The following is a 13,811-nucleotide window of genomic DNA, read 5'->3' as shown; positions in this document are numbered from 1 at the left end:
AAGTTGAAGGAACAGAAATTTGCTTTGAAAAATGGTTAGCACAACTACAGGAAACCTGCCAGTTTTTTGATTTGGGATTGATTTTGCAGTTATCATTTCTTGCTAAAATTTGTTTGCCTCTTCATCTTTTCCCTTTTTTGTCTTTTCTGATCATCCTTATATAGGCTTTTATATAATGAAAATGTGTTTCGTCTAAAATACCTACTTGATTAGAAGTTACACAGAGTATAACAAATATAAAATTTAAGATTTAAATGGTTTAGTAAAAAAATAACTTTTCTGCCAAATTAGAAATTAAATGTTACCTCTGTTGTGGGATAAGTATCATTCTAATGATCTGTTAATTGAAAACAAAGGAAAAAGTTGAAAGGATTAAGTTAAAATTTGTACTTGAGAAAGCCTTTAGGAAATAGCTTAATTATTACCACCTGCATTGAAGGAATCTAAGTAGATTTTTACAAAGCTCAGCAATACAAATATAAATACCTATCCAATTTATGACTTTCAACAAATGTATAAAGATAGCTAAATTTAAAAATAGTTCTTTTCAACTGGTGAATGGATAAACTATGGTATATTCAAACAATGAAATATTACTCAGCAATAAAAAGGAATGAATTACTGACATTCACAGAGACATAGATGAATCTCACAAGCATTCTTCTAAGTAAAAGAAACCAGACCCAAAAAAACTTATACTATATGATTCCATTTATTTTGATAACGAAGTTCAACGCGTGACTTTGAAGAGTAGTTGGATGAATAGGTTTTTGAAGTAAATGTGGCAACAAACCACCCAGGCTAAAATGGAGAATAGAGCAAGCAATAAAAAGACGTGGCAAACTGCTTTTCTGAACGTCAACACAGCCCTGTATATCCCAGTTATCTCAAGGGTATCACAAAGCTACACATTGGTGATAAATGACATTTGCCATAATAAAGGTCCGTTAGCCTCAGACTGGCTATTCTATAACTAAAGAGCCAATTAACTTTCTCTGGGAAGTGTTGTTAGTATTTAGGAACATTTCTGTATATTAATAGCTGCCTCCTAATGTGATCTTATTGATCCAACCCGAGTATTATTTGGGATACAAGTTTTTGAGAAAGTTATTTTATAATGCCAGAAATGAAGAGTTATCATAATCTGTGGTTTGCAAAATACTACCACTCCCTCTAAAATAACTGAGCATAAATTTGTGAAAAGATGAAGAGTGTTCTTCACATTCCATGAGAAATTTTAGTAACAGTAGTATGCTTCATTAGTAGGGCAAAATCCTACATGATGTTTTTAATGGGACCTTTAAGCCAGAGCACTAATGGTGGGGGTAGATGATTTTCCACAAAGAAAACTACTTGGGAGAATCAATTATATTCCTATATACAAGCAAATAATAATTGGAAACCAAAATTGTAACAAAAGCAGTACAGTTTACAGTAGATCCAAAAAATTAAACACTTAGATATAAATCTGACAAAACATAGGGAATCTGTATGTTGAAAACAGAAGATGAAAGAAATAAAAGAAGACCTAAAGAAATGGAAAGGCATACCATTATTGAAAGATGCTACATGGTAAAGATGTGAGTTATTCCTGAAGTGATCCATAAATATAATGCAATGCCAATCAAAACTCTAGTAGGACTTTTCAAAAATTATAGTCAGATGCTAAAATTTATATGGAAGGGCAGAGGAATGAGAATAGTTTAAACTATTTTATTATTTATTTATTTAGAGACAGAGTCTCACTCTGGTGCCCAGGCCGGAGTGCAGTGGCACAATCTCAGCTCACTGCAACTTCTGCCTCCCTGGTTCAGGTGATTCTCTTGCCTCAGCCTCCTGAGTAGCTGGGACTACAGGTGTGCGCCACCACCCCCAGCTAATGTTTCGTATTTTTAGTAGAGACGAGGTTTCACTGTGTTGTCCAGGCTGGTCTTGAACTCCTGGGCTCAGGCAATCCACCTGCCTCAGCTCCCCAAAGTACTGGGATTACAGGCATGAGCCACTGCACCTGGCCTAAACAATTTTAAAAGAATAAAAAGTTTCAAGGAATCACACTAGTCAATTTAAAAACTTACTCTAAAGGTACAGTAGTCATGGCTACTGTACCAGAGTGGTATTTGCATAAAGATAGATACGTAGATAAATAGAATTAAATAGAGAGTTCAGAAATAGACTCCTACATATATGGCCATTTGATCTTTGACAAAGATACAAAAGCAATTCAGTGGAGAAAGGATAGTCTTTTCAGCAAAAATTGTGTTGAAACAATTGGTCATCTTTCTCTCTCCCTGTCTTTTCTCCTAGACCCCCACCACACACACAAACACACCCCAGAAACTGTGACCCAAACCTCACACATTATACAAAGATAATTTATAATGGATCGTAGTTCTAAATGTAAAACAAAACTATGAAACTTTTAGAAGAAAAACTTGGTGACCTGGGTTGGGGGAAGACTTCTTACAATTATACTGAAATCATCATACATGAAATTTAAAAATCGATAAACTGGACTTCATCAAAATTAAAAATTTAGCTCTGCAAATATACTGCCAAGAAGATGAGGAGACAAGCGACATACAGGAAGAAAATACTTGCAAATTCACATGTCCAACAAAGGAGTTACATCTAGAATATATAAGAAACTCTCAGAATTTAACAATGTGAGCCAAAGACTTGAACAGACACTTCAGCAGAGGATAAAGGGATGGCAAATGAGGGTGTGAAAAGACATCCAGCATCATTAGGCATTGGAGAATCACAAATTAAAACAATGATGAAATGCCACCACATATCTGTTAAAGTGGTTAAAATAATACGGACAGTACCAAGTATTACTGTAATAAGATGCAGAGCAACTGGAACTTTTAGACATTGATGGTGGGAACGCAAAATGGACAACCACTTTGAAAATGTTTTGGCAGTTTCTTATAAAGTTAAACGTATACTTACCATATGCTCCAACGATCGCACTCGTATTTACTCCAGAGAAATGAAAATTTATGTCCATGCAGAATCCTGTACTCACATGTTTATAGCAACTTTTTTATTCGTGACAGTCAAATGCTGGAAACAACCCAGAGGTCCTACAGTGGATGAATGCATGAACTGTGTGGTACATCCATACAATCAGCAGTAAAAAGGAGTAAACTATTGATACATGCAACTACTTGGATTAGTCTCAATGACATGCCCAGAAAGAGAAGGCAGTTTAAAGAAGTCCCATACTGTATTATTCCATTTCTATGACCTCCTTAGTAGTGGCAGAAAACAGATCAGTGGTTGTCAAGGGTTATGGGTAGGAGGAGGGGTGCCTACAAAGACATAGCATGAGAGAGTTTTTGGGGGTGATGGAACTATTCTGTATCTTGATTGTGGTAATATTTACACAAATCTATATGCATTAAAGTTCATAGAGCTGCATACCAAAAAAGTTAATTTTACTGTATAATCTGAAAAATTAAAATATTTTACAATGAAATGAGCTGCTTTACAAGGTTGTATGCAACATATTACTGAAAATGTTTAAGTATTCTGTCAAAAACTGTTTAAGGCTATATGTGGGAGACTGAACTAGGGTAATTCCAAGGTCTGTTACAATTCTCAGCAGTGATAGTGCTAATTCCAGGGAGATGCCAAGCACCAGTGACATCAAAAATCATTCGAGTTTATTCAGGTGGTTTACCACTGAAGAAATGCCTTTCCGTGTACTCAGCGGACGGTTAACTGGCATGGATGGGAGCTGAACAGGAGAAGGAGGCTGAGCAGTCACTTAAAACATTTTAAATCAGATATGTTTTTCTAGATTTTATTTGGTTTATTTTGGTTTGGTTTTGAGACAAGGTCTTGCTCTGTCGCCCAGGCTAGAGTGCAGTGGTGTGATCTCAGCTCACTGCAGCCTTGACCTCCCGGGCTCAAGCAATTCTCCCACCTCAGCCTCCTGAATAGCTGGGACTACAGGCATGTACACCATGCCTGGCTAATTTTGTTTATTTTTTTGTAGAGACCAGGTGTCCCTATGTTGCTCAGGCTGGTCTTGAACTCCTGGACTCAAGCGATTCTCCTGCCTTGGCCTCCCAAAGTGCTGAGATTACAGGCATGAGCCACCATGCTCAGCGTATTTTTATGATGTAATATATTTTAATATGGTTCTATAATACATTTTATTATAGTTTGACCATAATTTTATCTACTTTTACTCTACTGCATTTTTATAGTGCTCTATCAGCATATTTTATTAATACCTTTGTTTCCTTTTGAAGTCTTCAAAATAATATTGATTATTGATACATACTTAGAAATATAAGGTTTATTCTGTTATTTACATTATATCTGCATTATAATGAATGTGATCCATTGAAATTGTATTGTTGATAGAATTTGAACTAACTTAGAATTATTTGGTTTTATTTGACTTGTGAGAGAAGAACTAATTTTAATTGTTTGGTAGAACCACAGTTCTTTTCTGTTAGGCTTTAAGTAGAACCTGTATTAACCACTAAATAAGATAATGTGTCTTTGAAAAGTAATTTCGTTCATTTCAATATTTTTTAGCAAAATATGCAAAGCAATTTAAGAAGTTCAAAGAACTTTCATAATAGGAGCGGAAAACTTAATAAAAAGTTTCTTTATGAGACCAATGAGTCTTTGCATGGATTTTTTTGCAGCTGTAGTCTATAAAAGAAATGCACTTTTAAGGAACCTCTTGGTTTTAAATAATTTATTTAGCTTATTACATAGTTCAGCTTTCCCCGTGAGTCAGTTTTAAGTTTCTTTTTTTAACTTGTATTTTGCAGGATGGAGGTTTGCTTCTGAATAACCCTTCGGCATTAGCTATGCATGAGTGTAAATGTCTTTGGCCAGATGTGCCGTTAGAGTGCATAGTATCCCTGGGCACTGGACGTTATGAGAGTGATGTGAGAAACACGGTAACATACACAAGCTTGAAAACTAAACTTTCTAATGTTATCAACAGTGCTACAGATACAGAAGGTTAGTCTTGTTTGCTGCTTTAAAATACTTCAACTTCTAGCATTCTAGCAGTTTTTTGGTGGCATTTGTTGGTCCTAACTGCAAAGGCATATGATATGTCTGTATTGTGGATTTAGGAAGTACATGGGAGGAAACATTTTGTTGTTTTCCTTTCTCACTTGTTTCTTGTTAGGTGACTCTAGAACAGAGACTGTTTTCCATTTGAGAGCTAGTGCTACCTTTGCCCACTTACTGTTGGAGAAGTACCTAAAGCTGGATAGCACAACATTTTGTTGGAGACTCTGAAGCCAGTTAAGAAAGGGAAAAGCAACAAAAGGAGTCAGATTTGTTCAAACATATACATGATAGCAAAGATTTAGAGTAAAGGGCATTCAATTATTTAATACTGTCAAGGCAAACTGGAATGAGAATGTGTTCTTGCTTTTACTCTTGCTGCTCCTATAGTTTAATCTTCATACAGAGACCAAAGTCATCCTTTTAAAATGCAAATTAGGTTGGGCACGATGGCTCATACCAGTAATCCCAGCACTTTGGGAGGCCGAGGCGGTTGGATCACTTGAGGTCAGGAGTTTGAGACCAGCCTGATGAGTGTGGTAAAACACCATCTCTACTGAAAATACAAAAAATTAGCCAGGCATGGTAGTGTGCACCTGTAATTCCAGCTCCTTGGAAGGCTGAGGCAGGAGAATCACTTGAGCCTTGGGGGCAGAGGTTGCAGTGAGCCAAGATTGTGCCACTATACTCTAGCCTGGGCTACAGAGCAAGACTCCATCTCAAAAAAAAAACAAAAACAAATTAAATAATGTCTGTCTGCTTCTCAAAACCCTCTTTCAAGTGTGTACCTTCTCTACAGTGTGTCCAACCACCGGATAATTCTTGGTGGTCACCAACCTTGCTAAGAACTCTCCTGCCTCAGGGCCTCTGCAGTTGCTGTACTCTCTCTCTATAAGGCTATTTCCCCAGATAGGCACTTGACCCTTATTTCATTCAGGTCTCTGTTGAAATGTCAGAGGGACCTCAGAGAAACCTTTCCTGACTGCTTTTCCATTTTCCTTATCATCTCACTCTAATTTCTTAGCCTGCTTCTTTTTCTCTTTTTCTCTTACAGCATTTATCTCATTGTAATTATATATTACATATTTGATTGTTTACTTATTATCCTTCTGTCCCACAAGAATGCAAGGCAAGAATTTATCCAGTTTACTTTGACTTACCCAGTTTGCTGTTGACTCCAGTGCCTGGCATATAGTAGGCATTCAGTGAGTGTATGTTGAATTTCAGGTTTTGGCCTTGAGGTGTTTGTGTGTGTGTGTGTGTTTCTTAGAAACAGGATCTCACTTTGTTGCCCAGGCTGGAACGCAGTGACAATGATAGCTCACTGCAGCCTCAAACTCCTGGGCTCAACCAGTCCTCCCACCTTAGTCTCCTGAGTAGCTGGGACTACAGGTGCATACCATTGCACCCAGCTAATTTTTCAGACCTTTTTTTGTAGAGATGGGGTCTCCCTGTGTTGCCCAGGCTGGTCTTGAACTCCTGACTTTAAGTGATCCTCCTGCCTTGGCCTCCTGAAGTGCTAGGATTACTAGCATGGGCCACTGGGCCTTTCCTTGAGGTTTAGATTTCCTCATTTTACTATTTTGTTTTTAATTATTGGGTGAAATGTTTTACTAAATTAAAAAAAATTATTACCACTTAACAGCTGCTTGTATTTGAATCTCATTCTTTTCATATCAGCATATTATTGGCCAAGTCATTAACATAAGTGAGAATCTTAAACTCCCCACTGAGGACTTTTATTCATTGAATGAAAACCAAAAAAAAGCTCATATGCTAGATTTTTCACTATCTGAAATTTTGTTGCCAGATCAGTAAAATACTCTTTTTCTCCCAGCTTTATTGAGGTCAGACTGACATAAAAATTGTATATATTTAAGTTGTACAACATGTTGTTTTATTATAAGTATACCTTGTGTAATGATTCCCACAATCCAGCTAATAAGCATATCTGTCACCTGACATAGTTACTATTTTGTGTGTGCCTGGTAAGAACACTTAAGATTTACTCCCGTAGCAAATTTAAAGTAAACAAAACTTAATACATTGTTATTAACTATAGTTACCATGCTGTACATCAGATCTCTAGTAGGTAGTCATAACTGAAAATTTGTACCCTTTGACCAACATCTCCCCATTTCCCCCACTCCCCAGTGTCTGGCAACCACCATTCTCCTCTGTTTTTTTTAGTTCAACTATTTTAGATTCCACATGTAAATGTTACTGTGCACTACTCACTTTCCTGTGTCTGGCTTAGTTCCCTTAGCAGAATATCTTCAAAGTTCATCCACGTTGTTGCAAGTGGCAGGATTTCCTTCTTTTTTAAGGCAGAATAGGATTCTTGTGTGTGTGTATATACTGTAATTCCTTTATCCATTCATTCATCCATGGACACAGGTTGTTTTCATATCTTGGCTATTGTGAATAATGCTGCAGTGAACATGGGTGAGCAGCAATCCCTTCAAAATAACGATTTCATTTCCTTCGGATATATACCCGGAGTGGGATTGCTGGATCATATGGTAGTTCTCTTTTTAATTTTTTGAGGAACCTCCATACTGTTTTCTGTACTAGCTGTACCAATTTACATTCCTATAAACAGTTTACAAGGGTTCCTTTTCCCCAGTTCCTTGCCAACACCTATTATCTCTTGTCTTTTTTATAACAGCCATCCTAACAGGTGTAAGGTGGGATCTCATTGTGGTTTTGATTCACATTTCCCTGATGGCTCAATAAAATATCCTTACCGTAAGCCATTTGCTGAGACAAGTGGCTTTAGTCGGGCAGTCTCATAAGAGTTAAGTCTGTACTTTGTGCAAACCATGTAATGGGCTTATTTGGAATTTTCAAGAAACATGAAATGTTGCCTCAGTGTACCTGCACTCCAGTTAATAAGACAAATGAGTAAAAATTGAATAAACTTAGTTAACTTTGAAAAAGATATAACAAGAATTATATTGAAACATGCACTTACTAATACTAAATTGCTGTTGGCCCACAAAAACAATTTTATAGGGTTTAATCTGTGGTGAATTGCTAAATAAATGGTAAATGATTGTAAGTGATTAAGACTATGAATTAAGAAAAGGAATGAGAAAACTTGATTGGTGTAGACAGCTTATAAGACATAAAGTAGACTTGATATGGGTCTTAAAGGATGTATAGGATTTGGACATTTTAAAAGAGAGTTAAGACTTCCTCTTCTAGACATCATAAACTATTAGGGACCAGATATTTCCTCTTACCTTAAACAACTAGAAAAGTAGACAAAACAATGATTTTCAGACATTAGAAAACAGGTAACATAGGACAGTGATCTCTGAAAGGAGAATGAATGAGGTCATCACTATTATTGTCCAGCTTGCTGCCTGAAAAGAGTTTCTACACTATAGCATAGTTTCTATTCTATAGCACCAGAAAAGTGGGGTAGTCTCAGTGGGAGTTGTGGAAACAAAGTTTGCAGTTCAAGGAGGCCAAGGAAACTAAAATTTGTGGGCTACATGCAAGATCTGAACAGTGAAAACTACAAAACATTACTGAGAGAAATTAAAGACCTAAATAAATCAGTACGTATACTGTGTTCATGAATTGGAAATCTCAATATTGTTAAGGTATCACATCACAAATTGATATGTAGATTCAATACAATTCCTGTCAAAATCCAAGCAGGCTTTTGAGGGATAGAGATTAACAAGCTGACTGTAAAATGTATATGGATATGCAAAGGACCCAGAATAGTGGTCTCCAACCTCTTTGGTCCCAAGGACTGGTTTCGTGGAAGATAGTTTTTCCGCACATGGGGGCGGGGAGGGGAGGGATGGTTTTGGGATAATTCAAGCACATTACATTTATTGTGTACTTTATTTCTAGTATTATTACATTGTAATATATAATAAGTATACAGCTCACCATAATGTAGAACTGGGAGCCCTGAGCTTGTTTTCCTCCAACTAGATGGTCTTATCTAGGGATGATGGGAGACAGTGACAGATCATCAGGCATTAGATTCACCTAAGGAGCACGCAACCTAGATCCCTTGCATGCTCAGTTCACAATAGGGTTTGCAGTCTTATGAGAATCTCATGCCACCACTGATCTGACAGGAGGTGGAGCTGAGGCAGTAATGCAAGCGATGGAGAGTGGCTGTATATACAGATGAAGCTTTGCTTACTGGCCCTGCCACTCACCCCCTGCTGTGCAGCCCATGGGTTGGGGACCCCTGACCTAGAATATCTGACACAATTTTGAAAAAGAAAAAAAAGTTGGAGGACTTACATCTGCTGATTTAAAGACTATAAAACTACATTAAGCAAGGAACTGTGGTGTTTGAATAAAGATAGACATATAAATCAATGGTATGTAATAGAGAGTCCAGAAATTGATTTATACATGTAAACTCAAAAGACTTTTTACAAAGATGCTAAGGTAACTCAGTGGGAAAGGACAGTCTTTTCAACAAATGATCCGGGACTATTAGATACCTGTATCCACAGCGTTGACCTTGACCCTTTGCACCATACACAAAAGTAACTTGGAATGCATCACAGTCGTTCGTGGCTAATAGGCAGAAATACAACTGATTTTTCTTATTGACCTTATATAACTTCAAACTTGCTAAACTCACTTATTCTAGTAGCTTTCTATAGCTTTCTCAAAATTGTCAACATAGGCAACCAGGTTGTCTATAGAGTTTTACTTCCTTTTTAATCTACATGCCCTTCATTTCCTTTTAATGCTTTACGGCACTGAAAAGGACCCTCCAGTACAATGCTTACTGGAAGGTGTGAGACTAGACATCTTACCCTGTTCCTGATCTTAGATGGAAACCTGAATCTAAGAGCTGAAACTATAAAACATATAGAAGAATATGCTGGAGAAAATCTTAATGACCTTTGGTAGATAAAGATTTTTTTAGATAGGACATAGAAAATATGAATCAGAAAGGAAAGAAAGAGATAAATTAGACTTCAAATTACAAATTCTGCTCTTTAAAAGGTAATTTTTATAAAATGAAAAGGCAAGTCATACACTAAAATATTGATAAAACATGTATCTGACCCGTCATGAGGTATAATACATAATCAAGTTCAAAATATATAGAGAATTCTCATATAACATATGTATGTATATATATAAAAAATAATAGGCTGGGTATGGTGGTTCACACCTGTAATCCCAGCACTTTGGGTGGATCGGTTGAGTCCAGAAGTTTGAGACCAGCCTGGTCAATATAGTGAGATCCCATCTCTACAGAAAAATAAAAAACTATCTGGGCATGGTGGCACACACCTGTAGTCCCAGCTACTTGGGAGGCTGAGGCAGGAGGATCACTTGAGCCCAGGAGTTCGAGGTTGCGGTGAGCCATGATTGCACCACTGTCATATATATAGGACACAGCAATTCAGTGAAAAAACTGGGCAAAAGATTTAAACAGACACTTCATTAAAGAAGATATACAAATGACTAATAAGTACATGAAAACCTTCTCAACATAATTAGTCATTAGGGAAATAAAAATTAAACCACAAGATACCACTACCTCTATAATGCAAAACTTAAGACTTGACATACTAACTTTGGGCAAAGATGTAGAGCAGTGAGAACTCTAATATATTAGTGGTTGGAATACAAAAATGGAAGACAGTGTGGCAGGTTTTTTTAAAAATAAGCATACCCTTTACCATATGAACCAGCAATTTTATTCCTAGGTTTTTGCCCAAGGGAAATGCAATCATATGCACATGAAGACTTACGTGTAAATGTTTATAATCGGGTTATTTCTAGTAGCTAAAAACTGAAGAGAGCCAGACCAGAACTGCAGAGAACAAATTGTGTTGTATCTATACAATGGAACACCATTTAGCAATGAAAAGAAAGGAACTATTGATATATGCTACAACATGGATGAATCTCAAAAGTATTTTGTCCATAAAAGAAGGTAGATACTTTTGATTCTGTTTGTATGAAATTCTAGGAAAGGGAAAGTGGGCACCAACTATAAAGAGGCTTGAAGGAACTTTTTACAGTGATGGAAATGGCTATGTCATGATTATTGTTGTGCTTACACAAGTGTATACATTTGTCAAAACTTGTCAAACTATACAGTTAAAATTGGTGAATTGCACTGGATGTAAATGATATGTCAATGAAGATGATCCCAAAAAAAAGGAAAGTTGGAAAGGGCATTTCAGCAGTGGTGAACAGTATGACCAAAAGCACAGAGAGAATAGAAGAAATATACTAATTTCACAGAATAATGTATTTTGGAAGATGAATTTTATCTTATAGTTTTACCCATTATTATGGATTACTTCTACTGTCAGTTTGAATAATGAAATTAGTGAATCTTTGTAATGTGCCTAAAAAGAAGTTAATTTTAAATAAAGACAAATTAACAGTTCATTGCTCACTTTATCCCCTCTTTTCTTATCCCCTTATCCTTTTCTTTTTTGCTTTAACAGAAGTCCATATAATGCTTGATGGCCTGTTACCTCCTGACACCTATTTTAGATTCAATCCTGTAATGTGTGAAAACATACCTCTAGATGAAAGTCGAAATGAAAAGCTGGATCAGCTGCAGTTGGAAGGGTTGAAATACATAGAAAGAAATGAACAAAAAATGAAAAAAGTTGCAAAAATATTAAGTCAAGAAAAAACAACTCTGCAGAAAATTAATGATTGGATAAAATTAAAAACTGATATGTATGAAGGACTTCCATTCTTTTCAAAATTGTGATGAGTATATGCTTATGTTCTCATAAATGAAGGCCTGTTTAGAAGATCAACCACATTCAATAAGGAATTGTGGGGTTCGACATGAGTTAACTTTGAAATACGTATGAATGCTGGAGAATCCTGAAAAAGACGGCGCTTCAACCAGCTTGCATAGCACAGAGAATATTCTTGGTTACAGAATTCATATGGGAACTAGGCTTTTAAGATGTTGATAATTAACTAAGCTTTAGTAACCCTTACTGTGCTAGTAGATTTTAGTAGATATTGGTGTTATATTGTTTGATGTTTGAAAATATATTAATATATGTGCCGAACAAGAAACCGAAAGCTATATTGTACTGTGTATTTTTACTTTAGTCCTCATAATCATGTTGAATTTATGTGATCATTGATTTTATTTCATATGGAAAAGCTAATTTCTTCTTAAATTTACATTACCTAATATTCTCACTAGCTAGGTTCTCCAATCCACACTGCCTTTTATTGTAATATCATCTAAATAGATGCAGAAAAATGGAATTTTCTCTATTAAAGTATTTTGCATTTGACATAAAAAAGAACCAGATACAGTTTTCTATTCAGATATGTTTATTTTAACATTGTTTGGTTAAAAAAGGTGAAGTTCCAGTCAACCACTTTTTACCCCTGAAATTTCAAGATAATGCTATATTAACTTTTCCAGATCTAACACTAGCTTATTCTTCCCTGTTATAAAATGGTTTGAACTTACTGAGGAGATATTCCTATCATTAACAAAAATAAACTATTTAAATAATCTGTTGTTAAAAGGCTAATGTCATTTTAAAATTAATTTTTGTTCATAATGTAGCTCCCCTTTAGCCTTTGAATACACCTGGCAGCAGTATGCTTAAAAATAAGAAGTTAGTTGCCTGGCGCAGTAGCTCACACCTGTAATCCCAGCACTTTGGGAGGCCGAGGCAGGCAGATCACCTGACGTCAGGAGTCCAAGACCAGCCTGGCCAACACGGTAAAACCTCGTCTCTAATAAAAATACAAACATTAGCCCGGCATGGTGGCGCACACCTATAGTCCCAGCTACTCGGGAGGCTAAGGCAGGAGAATGGCTTGAACCTGAGAGACGGAGGTTGCAGTGAGCCAAATAGCACCAGTGCACTCCAGCCTAGGCGACACAGCGAGACTCCATCTCAAAAAAAAAAAAAAAAAAAAAAAAGTTAGGCTTGTTTTACCTTATTAACTCCTTTGAACTGTCTGGATTTCATGGAAGTTGGTAAGATGCACTTACATGGAACATTGTTTATGCCAAACAAACTCATCTTTATTGTATCTATTTGTCACATAAATCCTTACATGGAATGTTTTGATTTCTTAAGAAAAATGAAACAAAGGTTAGCGCCCCTTGTTTTAGACATACAAACTAAAGCTAGACCCTGTTGCCCAGATAGTCATATTGCTTCTTTGCAATATCAATTCACAGAGGCTGTGAGATGTGGTTCAAAGAGTGGAGTTGAGAGTCTGGATGCTAATCCTGCCTTTGCTGCAAGAACCCTTCTGTTTGTTACCTTGAGGAAGGCAAATGTCTGTAGGCTTTGCATATCTCATTTGTAAAATGAGGAAAGCTAGCTGTAAAATTTTCTAACATCCGAGTTATATAAACTTTAGACATAGTATAAAATAGGAAACTACCAATGATTTCTAAAGATAATATAGTTCTTTCAGACCACAAATAATACATAATAACATGCAACTAAGAACAATTTTCTTGTAAATGCAAGAAAAAAACAAATAATTGGGAATCAGAATATTTCTGGGAATTCTTCGTAATAAAGCAAATTTCAAGCACAATAAAGTAATATTTATGCATATTTACATATTTGCACCTCATCATAAGGTCACTCTAGTCCTAAACTGATGTAGTTCATCTGTTTTACAGCTGAAGTTAAGTATGTCCCTTATTTGTGCTTGGCTTATTTCTTTCTTAAATAATACATTACACAAGTGAACTCTGGCCATGGCTTCTTTCTTTCTTTCTTTCTTTCTTTTTTTTTTTT

The 13,811-nt window shown here is 36.1% G+C and overlaps 1 protein-coding gene across 4 annotated transcripts in view; it reads left to right on the top strand.

Annotated features, from left to right (window-relative positions):
* PNPLA8 (patatin like phospholipase domain containing 8) overlaps nucleotides 1-12,558 on the top strand; it is a 54,058-nt gene extending 41,500 nt beyond the window's left edge. For 2 of the 4 annotated variants that reach the window (XM_003951108.6, XM_009453979.5), the window contains exons 9-10: nucleotides 4,797-4,992; nucleotides 11,508-12,338. In XM_003951108.6, coding sequence (XP_003951157.1) covers nucleotides 4,797-4,992; nucleotides 11,508-11,782 — 471 coding nt within the window. In that variant the 3' untranslated portion in view covers nucleotides 11,783-12,338. Of the gene's footprint in view, nucleotides 1-4,796; nucleotides 4,993-11,507 lie in introns of all 4 variants that reach the window. The other 2 variants (XM_063815529.1, XM_016958026.4) reach the window with 2 other exon arrangements.
* The last annotated feature ends 1,253 nt before the right edge of the window (nucleotides 12,559-13,811 follow it).

The sequence above is a fragment of the Pan troglodytes genome, chromosome 6 (genome assembly GCF_028858775.2).
Source record: "Pan troglodytes isolate AG18354 chromosome 6, NHGRI_mPanTro3-v2.0_pri, whole genome shotgun sequence".
Classification (NCBI taxonomy): Eukaryota; Metazoa; Chordata; class Mammalia; order Primates; family Hominidae; genus Pan; species Pan troglodytes.
This window is presented reverse-complemented; position numbering and strand designations above follow the sequence as displayed.